Source organism: Perca flavescens, chromosome 2, assembly GCF_004354835.1.
Source record: "Perca flavescens isolate YP-PL-M2 chromosome 2, PFLA_1.0, whole genome shotgun sequence".
Classification (NCBI taxonomy): domain Eukaryota; kingdom Metazoa; phylum Chordata; class Actinopteri; order Perciformes; family Percidae; genus Perca; species Perca flavescens.
In genome coordinates this window covers 33,016,852-33,036,610 of record NC_041332.1, presented here as the reverse complement: position 1 = coordinate 33,036,610, position 19,759 = coordinate 33,016,852, and the positions used below count along the sequence as shown (strand labels likewise).

At 42.2% G+C, this 19,759-nt stretch overlaps 3 protein-coding genes across 4 annotated transcripts in view; 1 reads left to right on the top strand and 2 right to left on the bottom strand.

The window, feature by feature from the left end:
- Positions 1–1,629: 1,629 nt before the first annotated feature.
- LOC114566406 (GRB2-related adapter protein) lies at positions 1,630–16,784 on the bottom strand. Its single transcript, XM_028594838.1, has 6 exons — positions 16,545–16,784; positions 5,336–5,414; positions 5,099–5,196; positions 4,486–4,605; positions 2,106–2,259; positions 1,630–1,854 (listed from the first exon to the last, which is right to left on the bottom strand). The coding sequence occupies exons 2-6, from the start codon at positions 5,411–5,413 to the stop codon at positions 1,675–1,677; spliced, it is 630 nt and encodes a 209-aa protein (XP_028450639.1). The 5' UTR covers position 5,414; positions 16,545–16,784; the 3' UTR covers positions 1,630–1,674.
- On the bottom strand, positions 7,181–16,558 carry brat1 (BRCA1-associated ATM activator 1). 2 transcript variants are annotated; one of them, XM_028594805.1, is made up of 12 exons: positions 15,516–16,558; positions 14,730–14,878; positions 14,497–14,644; positions 13,893–14,352; positions 12,768–12,893; positions 12,496–12,587; positions 12,305–12,408; positions 11,999–12,185; positions 11,502–11,575; positions 9,822–9,906; positions 9,419–9,702; positions 7,181–8,097 (listed from the first exon to the last, which is right to left on the bottom strand). In XM_028594805.1, exons 1-12 carry the CDS (start codon positions 15,670–15,672, stop codon positions 7,240–7,242), a joined length of 2,724 nt encoding a protein of 907 aa, XP_028450606.1. In that variant the 5' UTR covers positions 15,673–16,558; the 3' UTR covers positions 7,181–7,239. The 2 variants fall into 2 exon arrangements, with proteins under 2 accessions (XP_028450606.1, XP_028450615.1); XM_028594814.1 differs by having other exon boundaries at positions 12,768–12,890.
- Positions 16,209–19,759, top strand: part of eif3ba (eukaryotic translation initiation factor 3, subunit Ba) — a 9,975-nt gene continuing 6,424 nt past the window's right edge. Inside the window, exons 1-6 of the mRNA XM_028594827.1 lie at positions 16,209–16,308; positions 18,163–18,355; positions 18,443–18,562; positions 18,655–18,712; positions 18,850–18,978; positions 19,089–19,246. Coding sequence (XP_028450628.1) covers positions 16,209–16,308; positions 18,163–18,355; positions 18,443–18,562; positions 18,655–18,712; positions 18,850–18,978; positions 19,089–19,246 — 758 coding nt within the window. The remainder of the gene's footprint in view (positions 16,309–18,162; positions 18,356–18,442; positions 18,563–18,654; positions 18,713–18,849; positions 18,979–19,088; positions 19,247–19,759) is intronic.

Genomic DNA, 19,759 nt, shown 5'->3' with positions numbered 1-19,759 from the left:
AGAATCTCTGTTATAATATCGGTGTTGTTGTGCATTTGATCTTTTTGATTTAGATTTTGGTGGTGAAATTGATTAAGTGATTGGGTGTACTGAATGTTTTTTTCTCGTGTTATCTCAAATAAATTAAAGTTATGTGCATCACAGCTACACGTGTTTGTCCACAAATGATTGCAGGTTATAATTATTTATAACCAGATAATACCACTCTATTTGTCTTCTGCACAGTTTACTCACATTCACTAAGGAGGAGGTTAGGGCCACAGACAAGATGGTGAAACAAAGCTAACATAAAGGTAAATTCCACTTTTAATTAGTAATTTTAATATAAGCCGTTGGTGAAAGGAGGACATTAGGGCTGTGAAAGTTGCACTCTAGGGCCGCAACAATTATCTTCATTATCGATTCATCTATCTATTCATTTTTGAATAACTCATAAGTCTGTGAGATGTCAGAAAAATATGGAACCCACAGAAGATGACTAAATTACCCGTTGTGGATTACCAACAGTCCAAAATCCAAATGTATTCAGTAAAAGGTGGAGTCTGTGATTCTAATTGAACACACTTTTTGTCAAATTCAGCAAATATCTCCTCACGTTCCGCTAGCTGTCTGTTAATGTGTGTGTGCTGAACAAAAGCCCCGTAGTTAATACACAGCCTTGGCTCTGTAAATGAGACTATTCTGGACACAGGGCAGGGGACTGGCCATGTAAGAGAAAGGCAGCGGAAGGAACGGTAAATCTGCCACATTCTAACATTCAGAAGGAGCACTGACGGTACGGGTGTATTTTGTTTGGTTGTTGAGTTCAAATATCAGCAATCCACAATCGCAGACTCCACCTTTAATTATAATAATAATAAAAGAGAAAAACAACAAATCATATTTTTGGAGGCCGCAAACAACAATTATTTGGCATTTTTGCTGATTTTTCTGATACTTGAACGACTAAAGCCCCTGAAAACCTGGTTACAAATCTGCACCAATTCATCACGGGGCATTTTAAAAAACTATCAGATATCCTTCTTCCTTGCTCAAAACCTGGCACCTAGATTACCCACAATGCAATTTAACCGCTGACAGTTTAGTATAAGATTTGGGTGTATAAAGCTAGTAGCGGCTAGTGTAGCGTCAATTGGCGATGAGGAGCGAGTTACAGAGGTCTGGTAAGCTTCTGTCTAACTACACCCCCCAAATTCTTTTCATTTTCAAACCCGTAGTCTTCAGCCCAAACCAACGCTGCCTCAAGTGACATCACTTGAGGCAATGTATCACATTTAGCGCAGCTCCCTCTGGAGCCACAAACAGCTTTATGCAACATTTTTCACATCTGCAGTAGTACTTCGCAAGATCTGTAAACTGTAGCTGTTTGGATGTGTAAAATCGCTGCAGTTCTTCTTTAAGAATTTCTTTATAAAAATCAATTATTCATAACTAAGGTTGCTAAATCCTGATTGGTGCAACGATGTGACCTCACTTTTTTTCTCCAACTGAATTCCCGGCCACTTCAAATCAGTAAAGAAGAGTCCGATGCTGATTGAGAAAATACATTTTCGGGCCTTTCAGTCAATAATGAAAATTGAATCGGTGGATTAATCGATTATTGGACTAATTGTTTCATCACTAGTTGGATCATTGTATAAGAAAGGTAAGTCCCTACAGCGTGACCGATAAGTGTCAGTGATACAGCGGCTGGACAAATTCTGGTGGAAAGATTCCCACTCGGCCTCGACAGCGCCCTCTCCAGGTCCGTGAGCTCGAGCAGTCCAGCAGGTCGATGATGTCACCACGCAGGAAGTGGAGGTGGGCGGTCTGAGGGGGGGTGTAATCACAGAGGGCGTGAGCCAGACGGGGTTTCTACACAAAGACAGAGCAAAGACATCAGCCAAACCGGCGTGTGTTCAACATAAGCTGTTTTTTTAAGAGTAACGATGCTTCGTGATTCGTCATACCCCCACAACTGGTTCATGCAGACGCTGGGAGGGCTCTCTTTCTGGGTGAGAGGGGTGGGAGTGGAGGAGGGCTGAGGGGAGGGACTCCTGAGAGCTGCTTTTATAAGGGTTGGGGTACGGGTTACGCCCAGGCTGGGACAGCAGGCCAGGGGATGCAGGAGGGTCTCTGAGGTAGACCACTTTTTCCACGCCGATGCTGTGAGTTCTGTAGTAATCCACCAAACGGTTGAGGGAGCAAAACGACTCGTCCCAGATGCAGTACTGACCGCCCCCCTCCAGCACCCGGAAATGTTCCACCCTCTCTCCGTAGCTGCAAAATGAGAGAGGTGAGAACGGTAAAGGGGATAAAGGCAGGTATGCATGCTCCTTTATGCTCCAACAGCAGTATGAAGATGAAAGGGTTATTCCTCATTCCTCTACCTGTTTCTTTGTTTAGGAGTTCATGCAGAGGTGATTTCCACAACTCCGTCATTGTGGGAAATGAGACTATAGTCCTTGGCAAATGTCCACACACACACACACACACACACACACACACACACCTTGCTGTAGTTAAAGATGCAGTAGGTAAGACTTATATACGGTAATTAACTTTGTGTCATATTTGCTGAAACTGACCCTATGTTTGAGTAGAACTACATGAAGCAGGTCATTTAAAGGTCCCATGGCATGACAATTTCACTTTATGAGGTATTTTAACATTAATATGCGTTCCCCCAGCCTGCCTATGGTCCCCCAGTGGCTAGAAATCGTGATAGGTGTAAACCGAGCCCTGGGTATCCTGCTCTGCCTTTGAGAAAATGAAAGCTCAGATGGGCCGATCTGGAATCTTCTCCTTATGAGGTCATAAGGAGCAAGGTTACCTCCCCTTTCTCTGCTTTGCCCACCCAGAGAATTTGGCCCGGCCATGAGAGAGAGACATCATGGCTTTCAAACGAGCAAAGTGGCAGTTGGTCAAGGCCACACCCCCATCCCTCCACCTTCCCCCTCAGATACAATATTAGGGGACCACTAAGGTCTATATAAAAGAGACTTCAGATACAGTATTAGGGGACCACTAAGGTCTATATAAAAGAGACTTTAGATACAGTATTAGGGGACCACTAAGGTCTATATAAAAGTGACTTCAGATACAGTATTAGGGGACCACTAAGGTCTATATAAAAGAGACTTCCGATACAGTATTAGGGGACCACTAAGGTCTATATAAAAGAGACTTCAGATACAGTATTAGGGGACCACTAAGGTCTATATAAAAGAGACTTCCGATACAGTATTATGGGACCACTAAGGCCTATATAAAAGCATCCAAAGAGCACCATGTCATGGGACCTTTAAAGAGTCTCTGCAGTTTACTATAATAACTATAAAAACACCACTTGTGACTTTTGTGAATGGCATGTGTGGTTCCTACTCCAACCACACGTCATTCAACACCCCAACACACATGTCTGTCACCCTGCACCTTTACTAGTCTTTTAGCTTATATTTTAAAAGGTTCATTGCTTAGATTCTGCACTTTTTTATGGTTGAATATTTATTCTCTCTTATTTCAATCCTGCCTTATTTTATTCTTTGTAAAGATACGCGTGTAGTCAGTAATACGGTGCCCCATTTGAGGCTGACGCAAAGAATGTTGATTGAATGGACTGTTCTTGAACATTATCGCTCTCTGCTGATCACTCTAAGGATTACCCTCTATGGTAATGTTTGAGTATGTGTGCATAAATAAAGCAAACCTCTTATCTCTCAGCCCTTGCAGGCAGGCAGACAGATGTTGTGCTTTAGAGCATTAATATATGTGCTCAGTGTGTACATGCATGTCTGTGGCATATGTCAATTGCATAATGTACCTGTGTTTAATTAAAGACTTGAGCGGCGTTATGCAATGCCCCAGAATATTGAACACATTTAATTTACCCTCAATGATTAAATGTGTCCCACGTCACTTTGGTGACCCAATTTACATCTCCTGACACACGCACACACACACACACACACACACACACACACACACACACACACACACACACACACACAGTCTGTGCAGCTATTTTTAGTGCGGGTTCTCATACAGAAATATTAAAATAGTCTGACTCTCCCCTTCACCAGCCCTGACACACACTCAAAGAGACCTGGATGCTGTGACTGTAACTTGCTAATGTGCTCAATGGGAAGAAAACAAGCATCCATCTGCACAAATAATACAACAAGGAGATGCTGCTGCCTGCCTGTTTCATGCAACCCTTCTGATCGTAAAGTGTATTCTGTCAACCAGCCATTTCTTTTGAGGTCAGACCCAAGGGCAGATGCTCACCTCTCTGGTAAAAAGACTAAAGACACTAGGGAGGTTTGATGGGAAATTACGGCAGTACAGCAGATTTAACACATGCAAATACAACCGCTGCAACACAGCACACAAACATTTTGGAACTTATTAACATCCCAATGTGCAAACAGACTACAGAGGAAGGTTACGTCAGTCTGCAGCATGAGATTTGGCTCTTGTGTGTCTGTGTGTGGCGCGCTCACTGACCTAACAGAGACCGAAAACTCTCCGGGAGCTGATTCACTCTCCCTCACCAGGAACACTCCAGTCTCCTGCCAGCACAGGCGCTTTTCAGCATCAAGTCTTGACACCCGTCCTGCAAACCACCTACAAACAGACACACACACACACGCATGTAAATTATATTCTTTTCTTGAGCTGATATATTTTTATATTTAGAATTACGGTTCACTCATGTTACTCTTCAGACGGGCATGAGCATGAGTACATTTTGAATGAAAAATCATCTTATTTACAGCATGTTCAGTGGTTCCCAAAAATGGTCCCAGAATAACTCTGAGGGGGTCACAAGATACGGTTTGTTTTTTCACCTCTCTCTCATTTTTGCATTTTGTCTTACAGAATACAGAATACGTTCACCTCTTCAGGAATTGTTAATTCCTACAAATGAATTGTTTTAGTTAAACATTAGTTAAACTGATCATAACCTGCCATGAAAGGGTCACAAGTAGACAACACGTTTGGGAACCACTGATGCCAATCCACATCTATAATATTGTGTTTGCAGGAAAACAATGGCAGTTTTCTGTCCTAAAATTGATTTGTTGTTAAAACATGTGGACCACATATTATTTTTTACGGATATGGAAGGAGGGAAATGTAGTTCTCTGGCACATAGCCACGCTTCCCCTGGATCTCTGCTGTGACCCAGCAAGAATCATCCTCCATTTCTGTCACCTAAAACACACATGCACAGTTATTCTTACTATGTAAACATGCAATCTTTTTGTTAACTTTTAAAACCTCTAAAATGCATCAACCTAAACAATTACACACACACACACACACACACACACACACACACACACACACTTACCTTGATAATGTCCCCTTTCTGAAAACTGATCTCGTCTGCTTCTGATGCTGCGAAAGAGAAAAGAGCCACCGCCTCCATCCTGTAAAGGGAGAGTCAAGTCAACCCCAAAAATAGTTTCACTTCACGAATGAAGAGAGAGAATGGGGCGATGCCACTCTATTACATGATGAGATAATCTGTGTGTGTGTGTGTGTGTGTGTGTGTGTGTGTGTGTCTCTCTAACATCCTGCTCATTAGTTAATGAGTTTTTTTTCTGCATGTGTCCCTCTGTTCCTCCATGTGACTGCGTTGAAGAGTGTGTGAACACGTGGAGGTGGCGACCGCCCTCTCCATCTCCATCTCGGATTTCTACACACTTTAAACCCTGGAGCTTTAACCAAGCATTTCCACGTGGGAAATCAGCGACAGTGGATGGAAGACACGAGAAGGAAGGACTGAAAATAACCTCAAATAGAATGTGATGACCTTATGATTAAGTCTTTGCAAAGGTTCCAGCCAATTCCCAAATCATTTAAATTATCAGCTGACATGATAAAAGAAACGGGGACCACTCGGTAAAAAGGTGTCCCCAAGTCTGTTATCATAAACCACCTACCTTTCTCACCGGCTACAGCAATTATGATGACTGGAATGAACTGCATTTTACTTGCATAAAAACTTCTTCTTTAGAGTAATGGATTGTATGGATAATTGGAAAGTCTAATTCTAGGACAGGTGAATAATAAAAAATGATCAGCACAGTCAACACAACAGCACAGATTTAGAGGAAGCAGTAGGGGATGTGGTTGCTTTTCATTGGTGCGCCTCTCCTTTACTTGCTGGAAATGTACCATCAATGCTGCGTTCGCAAAGCCCCCACCCCCCCTTCCCACAGTCTATTTTCCCTCCTGCTCATCTGGGAGGAGGTACAGGAGCATCTGTGCCAAATGTTATTAGTTTGTTTGGAAGGGACAAGTACTGTTGCAGAAGCAGTGGCCGATGTACTGTAGCTAAAGCTAATTTCCACCACCAGTCCCTTGATGGGCAATCCAGCAGAACGTTAAATAGCTTTTTTGTTGCACTACTAATGGACCTCTGCTGGACGTTACGACGAGTGCAACTGCATTGTGTCAATGTATCTTAAAAATCAATAGAGACATTACATCATGAGAAAGCAAACAAAGATCAACTTCCGGTTTGGTATTTAATAAAATTGTAATATTTAATAGTTATGCAATTCTCAAAATTGTTACCAGAAACAGTACACACGGATACATCAGTCAAATCAGGGCTATCCCTCTTTTACTGAAGTAACAAATACATCACAACTTCATGAAGGCAGGTGTATCCTGAGTTAAGAGTTCATCACTCATAACAAACTAACATAAGGCAGTGCAGTGTGTGTGTGTGTGTGTGTGTGTGTGTGTGTGTGTGTGTGTGTGTGTGTGTGTGTGTGTGTGTGTGTGTGTAGGATTGGGCATTGAGAACAGATTCCTACTTGGAATCGTTTCAAAAATTACGATTCCAGTAGAATCGTTTCTTTATTGGAATCGTTTAGAGGATTTGGTTTGGTTTCCCAAGCGGCCAGGCGCTTGTTGTGTTGCAGCCTTGGAGCCCAGTAAGCAGCGCTCTAGCGTGGCTTTATTTTACGTTGAAAAAAAGCCCGGTAAAACTGTAAATCACCATGGAATCGAAATAAAACTGTCCTCTTATTTGTGAAAATAGGTATGTAACCCGTTTAAACTCCACCCCTCAAAGAATCGAGATCAAGAATCGATAAGAGCCGGAATTGAAAGGAAGAATCGGAATCAGAATTGTTAAAATCCAAAACGATGCCCAACCCTATGTGTGTGTGTGTGTGTGTGTGTGTGTGTGTGTGTGTGTGTGTGTGTGTGTGTGTGTGTGTGTGTGTGTGTGTGTGTGTGTCAGTAGCAGTCCACTATGACCTCTTGCCCCGGCTTCGTGTCTGGATGAGCGTGAGCCCCGCTCGCAGTCAGTATGTCCTGCAGCAGAGAGAGGGGAGAGTTGTGGATGTGGTCGCTGCTTTGAGTCAGGACGTCCAGCCGCTGGTCTAAACCCAGAGACCTCAACACCTCGCACACACTCACGCTCACGCCGTCTCCTCCCCCGTCTGCTGCGCTGGAACTCCTCTGGGCCGAGACGTCCGCCTCTCTGGCCCGATCGCTCTTCTCCATCTCCAGTATCTTTGTGATCTCCTGGCCCCAGCCCCTGCCAGGCAGTTCGCAAGGTACTGTCGCCGTGGCAGCAGTTGCATCCAGCGCCCCTAGCGACAGAGGGCAGATTGTCTCTCGGAGTGTTATCAGCAGTCGACAGGCCTTCAGAGCCACAGGTCTATCGCAGTCAACCAGACCGCTCAACAACGCCGAGATGACGCCCTGCTCGACCACATAGGCCAGATCGGGCTGCACGCCCTCTGTGTGCGTGTGAAGCGTGTAGGCCTGATCAGAAACTACACCATAGGGGCGCTGTAGGGCACGATGTGCATCGGACCCATTTCTGTATCCGCGGTGAGCTGAAAAGGCTTGGTCCAGCAGCAGCTCAGCCAGCTCCAGCGTGTGAACTTTGACCTCCCAGTCCAAATCGGCGCTGCCCTGGGAGAGGACGGTGCGCACACACTGCATCAGGAGAGAAGCGGAGGAGGATGGAGGCGAGTGCGAGGAGCGTGAAAAGAACCAGGAGATGAAGTATTGTACGACAGCCCTCCTGGGGAATCCCTCAGTGTCCTGGGAGAGGATTTCAAGCAGCCGGCTCACTATTTCAGTCTGCATAGGAGAGAAAATCATCGATATAGCTGAAATCATTGTACCTCCGGGTTTTATTTTTGTCCTTATCTTTAGAGGCCCAGTACACCTACACAGTTAAGTAAGTATGTTAAGTTAAGTAGGTTTATTTTGAGAATAAATACCCTTTACAAAATATGAAAGGAGACTATTATAGAAGGAGAAGATAATAATGTAAAATATAGACAAACTCTGATATATGTATAAACAACTATTACAATTATATGTTTCTATTGCTTATTTACAGTTAAAAAAAGGGTAACACTTTACTTGAAGGTATCTACATAAGAGTGACATGACACTGTCGTAAACACGTCATAAACGTTTATGACCTAACACTTCTTTTAGTAAGTGTCATTTTGGTTTTTGTCATGACAAGTTAGGGTTAGGGTTAGAGTTCATGTGTCATGACAGTGTCATGTGTTGTCATGTCACTCTTATGTAGATACCTTCAACTAAAGTGTTACCAAAAAAAAAAAAGGAACAAAAACCAGAACAAGGTAGGAATTATACAACTAATCATAAGAGCGAAGAAAAAAAGTCTTGATTTAAAAATCTCAACAGTGTTTGCCTCTCTGATCGGACAAGGTAAGAAAATGCTCCGACACCAACAGATTGCTTAATAATCAGCATGTACATTGGTGAATAATAAAAATAATAAACTTTATTTATATATAAATGTATAATGACTGTATGAGGATACTGCTCAACAAACCCAGGTGCTCAAGTGCAAGTGACCTGTTCTGTAAAGCAGGGGTCAGCACCTTCCAGGCATTGTTGAGGAGTCTCATCTACAAATTCATTTGTCGCCTGAACGTCTCCCAAAATAGCATTGTTATGCTATTAGTAAATCCTAGGTTTAGTGCCATACGATACCAATCATCACTGTGGAAACACTGGTATAAGTGTCTTTTATAGAAATGTAGTATTGTTGTTTCTTCTGGTTTTTATTTCTTTGTATATGTTTCTATTTCTTTTTAAGGTATGTTGTATGTCATGTCTGTGTCTTTTGAATGGACCTTGAGTCTGGAATAAAAGTTGATGATGATGATGATGATGATGATGATGATGATGATGATGTTGTATAGCACCTTTCATAACATAAAACGCAGCTCAAAGTGCTTTACAAAAAGAAAAATGCTGATCTTTTACTCGGTCCTAAGAAAGTAGCAGCTTATGTTAATAATCTAAAATGTTTGAAGGGATAGAAGAAAAACTATAATTTGATATTGTGTCCCACACCACAGCAAGTGCTTCCCTGTAGTTTTGTGCCAGAGTCAAATGTACAACAGTTTGTGCCTACCTGGTCCTGAGTGAGTGCTGCCCCCTGTCGCCAGCTGTGCGTCAGGGTCTTCGCCAGTGCAGAGATGGCGCTGGCTCTCACATAACTCTCTGTATCCTGGAGGGCCTCCCTCAGGAGAGGAGTAGTACAGCAGCCGCCCAGCAGAGCCTCGGACGCATCACACACCTCCTCGCCTGATGACACGGAGACATGCACACCGGCCAGGTGTCCCAGAAACTCCACCGTCGAGTCTCTCACCTCCCAACGCATGTCACACGCACGCTTCTTCACTACCTCCACCAGATCTAATTCATGTATACACATATGCATATCATTTCAGTGACGCATTACTTAATACAGCCGGTAGAAATACTATAGCCTAGTATTTATGAGCTTGAGTGAGGAGGCTGCTGCTGAACTTTACCTTGTCTGAGCTGGTCTGTTATTAAGGAGAGGTCAGTGCACACTCTGATCCACTTTACTAAGGCCTGGTAGGACTTGTGGAGTACCTACAGTAAGAAACACAGACTCAGTCATTTCAATGATGGTAAACAACAATGATTTACAGATAATTTGTAGCTAAAGTTTGTAACCCTTAAACCCTCTCATTGTGACTTAATGAATTCAAATATGGAGCCGTCAGTGGCTAGAGACTCTCATGTGACCAGACAAACAGCCTGTCTACCTGTCTTTTACGGAGACATTAGCTACTTCCCATTCCTGGAGAGTGCTATAATCTGTGAGGTAACATAAGAAACAGAGAAAAGCAGCCACTTGATTCATTTGAGATGCTGGAATCAGTGAATATTTGGTTTGGAGTGTATTGACTATCCAATCTGAGTTTTCTGTTGCACGACTAAAACAACTTTTGAACGTACACATATTCCACCAAAACAAGTTCCTTCCCGATGTTATTTTGCAGCAGCACCATGGCTCCATGCGGAGCTTAGCACCGCCCAAGACGATTGTGATTGGTTTAAAGAACTGCCAATAAACCAGAGCACAGTTTTCTCCCATCCCGGAATGCTGTGTGGACTAGCCAGACCCTCCTCCGCAGCGCTGTGGAGGAAGGTCGGGCAAAGGGAGACTACTCAACTAACCATTTCAGCTTCTACATTATAAACAACTCCACCAACTCAGTGACAGCTAAGCAAACTGATAATGTGGCAGAACGTTTCAGAAAAAGCTACTGTGGAGTGGACCTTTAGTTAAGATTATTATGTCATGCTACTGTTTCACGCTCAAACATATACAGTACACGTAGCCTCTATACATGACAGAATGTGTGCATCAGTATGGAAAAGAAAGATGTAATTACATTGTGTAGAGTAGAAGTTTTGAAAAGTTCTTTAAAACTACAACCAAAAAAAGTTATTTAACTGAAATATTAAGACTTATTCTTGCAAGATTTAATGACTTTTTCTGCCAAAATAGTTTGACTTTATTCTTTAAAGCCCATGTTGCAGGTTAACCACCACTGTTGATTAATAGGTACACAAAGCACTTAATATATGTATATCATTGTTAAAAATGTCTCCAAATAGTGTTAAAGGCCAGTTTTTGTCAGGTTTTTGGTATTAGTGGGTTTTTTTCCGCAATTCGGTGATGACGTCACGTTGGGGAGACGTGTATCAGCCTGGTACTAGAACTATGTTGACTGACTGGGATGAGGAAGAGGTGTTTTTACTGTCAGTGAACAGCACCAAGTGAAAGTCAATGTTTTATTTATATCTAGTGACGGTGATCATGTCGTCTCCCCAACGTGACGTCATGCAATGCATTGTGGGGGAAAGACAAACCGCTGTAAAATAGTACCTACTTTTTCGTGTTATATTCTGTTTTGTGATACCTAACAACATCAAATACATACATAACAGTTTAAATGTTTATTACCAACAAGCAATTACCACAAATTTGTTGGAAAATTAAACTTGCAACATGGGCTTTAAATCTCCTTAAACAATCAGTGCTGGTGACTTCTTCTTCATCACTGATCCCCAATAGTAGTAGTAGTAGTAGTAGTAATAATGGTAGTAGTAGGCACAAAATAAAATAAAAGAAGTTGTAAGCAAGCATGTATAGACAGGAAACACACACAACTTACAGTGGGGTCAGAATCAGGACTGTCCAGATATTGTATCAGAATTGTGAACACTTCACTGATCTTCTCCTTCGCTCCTGAAACACACAAAATGGAGGATACTGGCTAAATGTTACATCCTAAAAATCCTTCTCTTGTGTGTGTGAAAACACACATTATAATGTCCATATACTGTAGCATTTGTTTTGTGTCAGTATAGGATATTTTATCTAACTTTCTTCTATTTTGTTGGAAAATCCTGCAAATTATTTAGACCAGTTTACACATTTTTTTATAGTTCGATTTACTTTTATACTTATACTACTCAGTACCGAGAAAATAACTTATGATATTCTGTACTGTTCTGCTGTATGTTTCCAGTATTTACTTGAGGAGTTAGATTAATTTTAAAAAAAAAAGCAGATTTTAATCTCTTTCCAATAAAGTTTCCATAAAAGTGGTTAGGAAAGGAAAGAGAACAATATTTCTATTTGGATCATCCCACATAAACACAGTGTCACCTGGGCTGCTGTTGAGAGCCGTCAGAGCCTCTAGGGCACATTTCTGGACTTTGCCACTGCCGATTACGTTCCTGCAAACCTCGCTGGAACCAGTGGATGAGGAGGAAGAGGTGCCACTGCAGATCCTTAACAATGACACAACTGCAGTGACAATCAAAACTGGAGGACAGGGGAGGACGCCAGGAGGCTGAGAGGGAAAAGAGAGAGAGAGAGAGAGAGAGAGAGAGAGAGGCAGAGATGTTAGTCTGCTTCACATAAAGAATACAGTCTCCTCTCCTCTGTGTTCGGTTGTCTTTACAGCCTCACCGTGAGTGTGATCTGTGGTGTGTTTGTCAGACAGACACAGATCATAGAGATGCAGGAGGTTTTACTCTTCAGCTGCTCTACCACTGAAAACGGATGCTCGTCTGCTGCAGGGACAAAACATATTTAGTTATAAAGATGCAAAAAAATATGGTCATTCTTTTTGGTGAACTGTGTACATCTGTGTGTTTTACCACTGGCGTTTGTGCCCAGTAGAGTCGGACCAGTTATAATGTCGAGGGGGAGCAGTAGTATTCTCACAGCCCGGGCTGTGTGGACCGTATCGCTGCACAGAAGAAGAAGAAGAAGAAGAAGAAGAAGAAGAAAACAGCACCCATGGGTAAATGCATCCTGGTTTTCTACGACTTCAACTACCTATGTCAGAAAACAAAGTGAGCTGGAACTGGTGATGGTGAAGCCACATTCTGTACGAGTGTGTGAAGTGGTGCTGTGACCAGATGCTTACTGGTGACCTCTGCGCAGCAAAGCAGCTGCAGCATGACAGCGGTCAGCGGCGTTGTTAACGCTCAACATGGACGATAGAAGACGGGTGACGCGTTGGTCTGGGACACGTCCATCAGGGCCACAGCTGCTGAAGACAAACATGAACATTGTTTTAACACTGAAACCACTCATTATACGTATGTTTTATATCTACGGTATACAGTGTGTCATTTGTTTCTCTTTTTCTTTTTACATTATCTTTATGCAGCAGGTGCAGCATAACATTTCTTTATACTGTATTTACTGTGAATACACAAAAATGTGTGTTATAACTTAGCTACAACCACTTTTTTTTTTCATACAATTCTTTTAAACTACTAGTTGTCCACTGTAGAAGCAGTAGGAGCGCAAATGTAGTATATGAATTACAGTATTATTCACAAGGTAAAGCCTTTGTAACATATGGAGCTTTAAGTGAACTGGCTTGCTGAAACTGCCAATGTAATTGAGCGTAAGCGGATACAATGTAGATATAAAGACTAGCCGAGTATCTGCTATTTGCATAGGATACAAAGACAGTTTAAAAGGTACGTTAGGTTAGAGAAAAGGGTCACCTGTCAAAGGACTCAGTAGATTTATGCTGCAAAAAATCATTTAACATTAATACTGGGCTTTCACAGGAGCACTAACAACCTTCTGACACATTTAGATTTTATACGAGAGGATGGAGCCTTGTAAAAAACTGTAAAAATAAATTCAAATTAACACCATTGCATTGTTAAAGTCATTGTTAACTCCAAGCTCCTTCGTCGAGGAACATGCCTTCTGTCTGATCTGCGACGATAATATTAACTTGTGCATTATTTGTGGCCGGGTTGGTTCAGTGGGTAGAGCAGGCGCACATATACTGAGAGGTTTATGACTCAACGCTGAGGTCCAGGGTTTGAGTCTGACCTGAGACGACTTCCTGCATGTTTTCCCCCTGTCTCACCTAGCTGTCCTATTGATTAAAAGGCAGAAAAGCCCCAAAAATAATCTTTAAAAAAAGTCATGGTATTTATTGGTGCATTTACTTTTGACTGCTGTCTGTAAACTGAATGTTCCCGTGTTACACTGTGTTTGTGTTCATATGAGAGAGCCAGTGTACCTGTTTGCAGCCAGAATGACATCCATCAGAGGCAGCGTGAGCTGACTGCAGCCTGCTGTCACCAGCTGCTCCAGAGAGTCTGTGACTCTCTGGAGCAGCTTGTCCCGGAGAGGAGGCCCGGCCTGGGCCAGGAGCAGGGCCAGAAGTTTGAGTATCTGCAGACTCTGATGGAGCTTTGTGTTTTCTTTGGGAATCAGAGACTCCTTGAGGTACTCTGAGATCCCCTTAACAACAGCACTATACTCTGCGCTGGTTTCCATGGTGACGGCTGGGGGTTCTAAGTCTGTGGCGGAGTGATGGATCCCCCTCTCATCATCTTCTTCTTTCTTATTGACGCTGTTAGAGCCTGCAGACGAGACTTTCTGAAAGAAGAGCAGGATGTGGGCGAGCATCCGATTGGCAGCTGAGGCAACAAATAGACTCGTGTCTGTCTGGAGTTGTAGCAGCGAATCAATGAAATCTGGAGAGTGAGAAAAACAGATTTCAGATATGAAGGGGTCAAATTCTTACGTCTTTATTCCTATACCCTCCATCTCATCAAATTGTCTTCTATGATATACAACGTATTAGGAATGGTGGTCTCATTTCCTAAGTTAAGTTTCACCTGATTGTACAAAGAACCTGAGAGCCTTTGGGTGTTGCAGCGTGCTCCTTAAGCCCTGGATCCAGCCGATCCGTAAACAGGGATCGTCCCAGAGTCCTGCTTCTTGCCAGTGCTGAAGGTTGAAGACCTGGTTCAGAACAGATCGTTCCTGCAGGGGGAAGGGGGGGGTAATCGTCAAAGTCAGAAATTGTTTGTAACAATTTGGTAAAAGCACAAGGTGTCACTAACTCTACCTGAAGCATTTTGAAGCCGTCCTCAGTGGCAGCCATTAAGCCGGTGAGTCTAAGAGTGAAGGAGAGGACACCGGGGTCTGAAGCTGCGTTGTAAACCACAGTGGATATGAATTTGAGCAGACATGGGCAAGCCTCCAGCAGAGATCCTCCTTCATCAGGAGAAAAAGGTGGACATGAGACAGCGGTACAGATCGAATATCCATCTATCCATCCACAGCTGGAACAACCCTCAAGGCAGATCCCCCTGTTCCCCTCACTCTTTACTGCATTTGGTATGCATCATTTTGCCTTTGCCAGACTTCACATGACAGCTTCACTTTTATAAATACATTTATTTCAGAATATCCCCCATGTAAGTATTGTATCAAGAGGAATCAAAAAGGGTATCAAAATTCTAATTCAGTTTAAAGGTGAAACAATTTGTTGTTGTTTAATCAATTAGTCGACTTACAGAAATGAATCGACCACTACAATGGGACAATAGCACAGCCCGGTGTGCCCCATGCCACACACACACACACACACACACACACACCCCCACACACACACACACACAAATACTTAATGTTGTGGCATTTGTTTCTTTTTCTTTGTTAATACAGCACAACTTCTATTCAGCAGTTTTTATTCATCGACTCCATACAATACTGACTAGATTCCTCCTATCTATTTGTTTTGATTATGTATTAATGTAAATTAATTAGTTTATTACTTAGTATAGGATAACCGCATCAGTCCAAACCAGATGACAGGTAACCAAACTATCCCGTCAAGTTTAGTACTAACCAGCCTCGGTGAGCCCTGTAAACCAGTCCAACAGTTTCTCCAGGCTGGTGTCATCGGGCACAGACCTCCCTGAGTCCGCCAGTACCTCACACACGCTGGGCAGCAGCGAAGCACACTCTCTGTCCATGGTACTAACGTGTGTGTGTGTTATGAGCATGTAGGATAAACTGATAAATTTAAAGCTGGATAGTTACATTGAAGCATACATTGTTAACTCCGACTCACGTATCTGGAAATACAGCTAGAAGCTATGTAGTATTGAGTGAAAGGTAACAGCTAACGTTAGCAAAAATAATCAAAATTAGCTAAGTTATTCCTCATAGTTTAGCTCAACGTCGATCTCGCGGGAAATTGTTTCGGGTGTACCGGTTTGTGGCGTCCCTCTTATTTCTTTCAGTGTAAAATATGAGAGTCACAACAAGGACGCTTGCACGGTCGACTGATCTATAAACTTGTGTGCAGGTTACATTGCATGTGCAGGCCCCAGATAGCACCGGTTCCTATGTTTTACAACTCTAACTTCTTAGCGCAGCGTTTCCTTCCCTCCGAACCAGTTCCGGTGTTGCGTTTCCGTCACATCGTCCATTTTCACATAATCGCACATGGTGCCGCACCGGTCGATGACCGTCAGCCTCTTAGTTTTTGGGATTCTGCTCTGTAGTGGCGAGAAATCCGTCTCGTAGTACCTGATAAATGCAAGATACGGTGGATATGGTGGACGACCCCGAGTATGACGAGGAGGAGCCTTCCTTCAGCGACCCGGAGGACTTCGAGGATGACATCGAAGATGAGGGTGAGCGGCAGCAGGAAAAATGCCGGCTTTCTGGCCTGTTGCTAACAGTTAGCTCACAGACGTATTAACGGTACTACATATGCTACAAAGCTAGCTAGCTTGTCATTTTGACTCGCCCGTAATGTCTAGCTAAACGTCGAGGTCGGATTATCAGGAATTAAACGGATACATCGCCGTTTTGACTAAAAGTATTCTCAAACACCAACGCAGTTAAACGTTAATATCACTAACATTACCGTTGTAGCCTCACCCAAACCCCTCACTGTGGCCTTGTCGCTGTCATTTGGAAAATTGAAACAAAGCTCACTAATGATGCATTTTCTCGTAATGTTAGCAGTCGGAATAGGTGATTGAGACCAAGACCGTGGCTGCGAACCTGCAGTCGGTGGTTTGCATGAAGCAGCTGGTAGTAGAAGCTCTCTTTCACAACAGTGTAACATTAACGTTAATCCTAACGCAGAGGGTGGAGCGGAGTGTGGTCCATAATGTCCCTCAGGTCTGCAAATAAAACGCGAACAAATGACACATCAGCAAAATGAATACCACGCATACACTCCGCTGCCAGTCAATTAGGACCCTAGCTGAAAATCTATGAAGTTGTAATACAACAGCCCTGCAACACATTCCCTGTATGAAGTATAATGTTCAGTTTTCGTTCACACTGGTGATGGTTCAACTGTGTAGTCATTTTTGGAGGTTTGTGATGCTGTTAAATTGCATTGAGCAGTTTTTTTTTTTTTTTTATATAAATTATGTCCACCCTTTTGTACAGTACAGGCCAAAAGTTTGGACACACCTTGTCATTCAATGTGTTTCTTTATTTTCATGACTATTTACATTGTAGATTCTCACTGAAGGCATCAAAACTATGAATGAACACATATGGAATTATGTACTTAACAAAAAAGTGTGAAATAACTGAAAACATGTCTTATATTTTAAATTCTTCAAAGTAGCCACCCTTTGCTTTTTTGATAGCGCTGCAATCCCTTGGTGTTCTCTCAATAAGCTTCATGAGGTAGTCACCTGAAATGGTTTTCATTTCACAGGTGTGCTTTGTCAGGGTTAATTAGGGGAATTTGTTTCCATTATTAATAAAAAAGCAAAGGGTGGCTACTTGAAAGAATCTAAAATATAAGACATGTTTTCAGTTATTTCACACTTTTTTGTTAAGTACATAATTCCATATGTGTTCATTCATAGTTTTGATGCCTTCAGTGAGAATCTACAATCTAAATAGTCATAAAAATAAAAAGGAAACGCATTGAATGAGAAAGTGTGTCCAAACTTTTGGCCTGTACTGTATATCAGTGAAGTTAGTCTAAACATTAGAAACCCCTATTAGTGTAAACAAATACAATTCAACAGCACCACAAATTACAGCCTCCAAAATAACCATAATGTTGGATTAACACCCCTCTGAAACATGAGATTGTATTAGGTTAAGATAGATGTACTTAATGAACTGCCAACTGATTGAGTGTGCACTTCTGAAAAGTTATAAAATTCAAGCTATAAATAACTGTTGCCATAGTGCAGTGTCTTTTTTACCTCCCAACTGGGCATGTGAAATTTGACTAGTGAGTGGTATATTGGTAAAGGCTCATACTATGTACCTGCAACATCACTAATTGAATTCCATCCGAGAACCTTTGTTGCATGTACCCTCCCTTTTTTCCTGTCTTTTACAAAAATAAAAATTGAAACCAGTGGTCGCGTTGCAGTTTGAATTGAGAGACATTGGGGCACGCAAATGTATTTGGAAGCCCAGGCTAACGCAGACCGATCAGATAAGTTACTTAACGATACTGTTTCACACCCTGATCTTCCCACCCCTCCCTCTCTTCTCTTCAGAGTTCTTGGAAGACATCCTGAGAGAGAAGCCCCAGGAGGCTGACGGTATAGACTCGGTGGTGGTGGTTGACAACGTCCCTCAGGTCGGCCCAGAGCGTTTGGAGAAACTCAAGAATGTCATACACAAGATTTTCTCCAAGTTTGGCAAGATCACCAACGAGTTCTATCCAGATGCTGATGGCTTGACCAAAGGGTATGTGTATCACTGTCTACTATGTTATGACATTATAATGCAAAAAGGTTGTATTTAAGATGTAACACAGATCCATATCTTACACAGATACATCTTCTTGGAGTATTGTGGTCCTACCCAGGCCCTCGAGGCGGTAAAGAACGCAGATGGATACAAACTCGACAAACAGCATACATTCAGGGTCAACCTCTTTACTGACTTTGACAAGTAAGTCTTCAGTGTCTGATAAGGAATGCAGCAAATGTGACGGCAGATATATGTAAAACCAGTAGATTAATTATTTTTGCTTATTTCCCCAGGTACATGAACATCAGTGATGAGTGGGAAACTCCAGAGAAGCAGCCATTCAAAGATTTTGTGAGTATTCATCTTTTTTTCTAATCATAAGTAATTTATTACATATAAGGTTTTTTATTCTCAAAGGTTTAACTTGTATGCAATCCTTTAAAATTGGCCACTTAATATCAATATCATTAATACGTCTGTCTGTTCAGGGTAATATGCGCCATTGGATTGAGGACGCAGACTGTCGTGACCAGTACAGTGTGATCTACGAAGCCGGAGAGAGGACCGCCATTTTCGCAAACGACGCTAAGGAGCCAATCACAGCTGAAGAGAGAGCAGTAAGTAGCTGATCACACTTTGAAGTGCAGGGTTAATCGGCTCGTATTAAATGTAAATCAACAGTAGTGGTTGGCGTGCAGACTAATAACGTTTCTGTGTCTTAATGCAGCGCTGGACAGAGACGTACGTCCGCTGGTCTCCAAAAGGCACCTACCTGGCCACCTTCCACCAACGTGGCATTGCATTGTGGGGCGGCGAGAAGTTCAAGCAGATTCAGAGGTTCAGCCATCAAGGAGTGTCCCTCATCGACTTCTCACCATGTGAGAGGTAATCAATATTCTGTCTTATCGCCACTTATAGACACCTTCGTAGCATTAGTCATTACCCGATGACGTGTTTGAGATACTTTATATACTTTTTTTTTTTAATTCTTATTTATCTCCAGTGGGGAAGTTACAATTATGGAGTGATGTGAATGGATGCAGTGTAATTGAAATGATGTAATTCTAATGCAGCTGTTTGAATACAAGTCTTAACTGTAATAATGAAATGTGGCAAAATTCTTCTTCTGTGGCATCTAAAGAAGAAACGCAAAGAAACAAAGTCCCCCTCTAACTTATCTCTGCTGTTCATTTAGCACCACCTTTTTAAAAACAAAACAAAAATAGATAAATATGATTCACACTGAAAAGGGCAATGTAGAGTTTTAGCTAGATTCACAAAAGTCTGAATGTTTTTCTTTTTAAAGAAGCGAGACATGTACAGACAACCAATGGAATATAATGTAAAACAAAAAAAGATTACAATAAACTAAGGCTGTCACAATCAAGTTTTTTACGC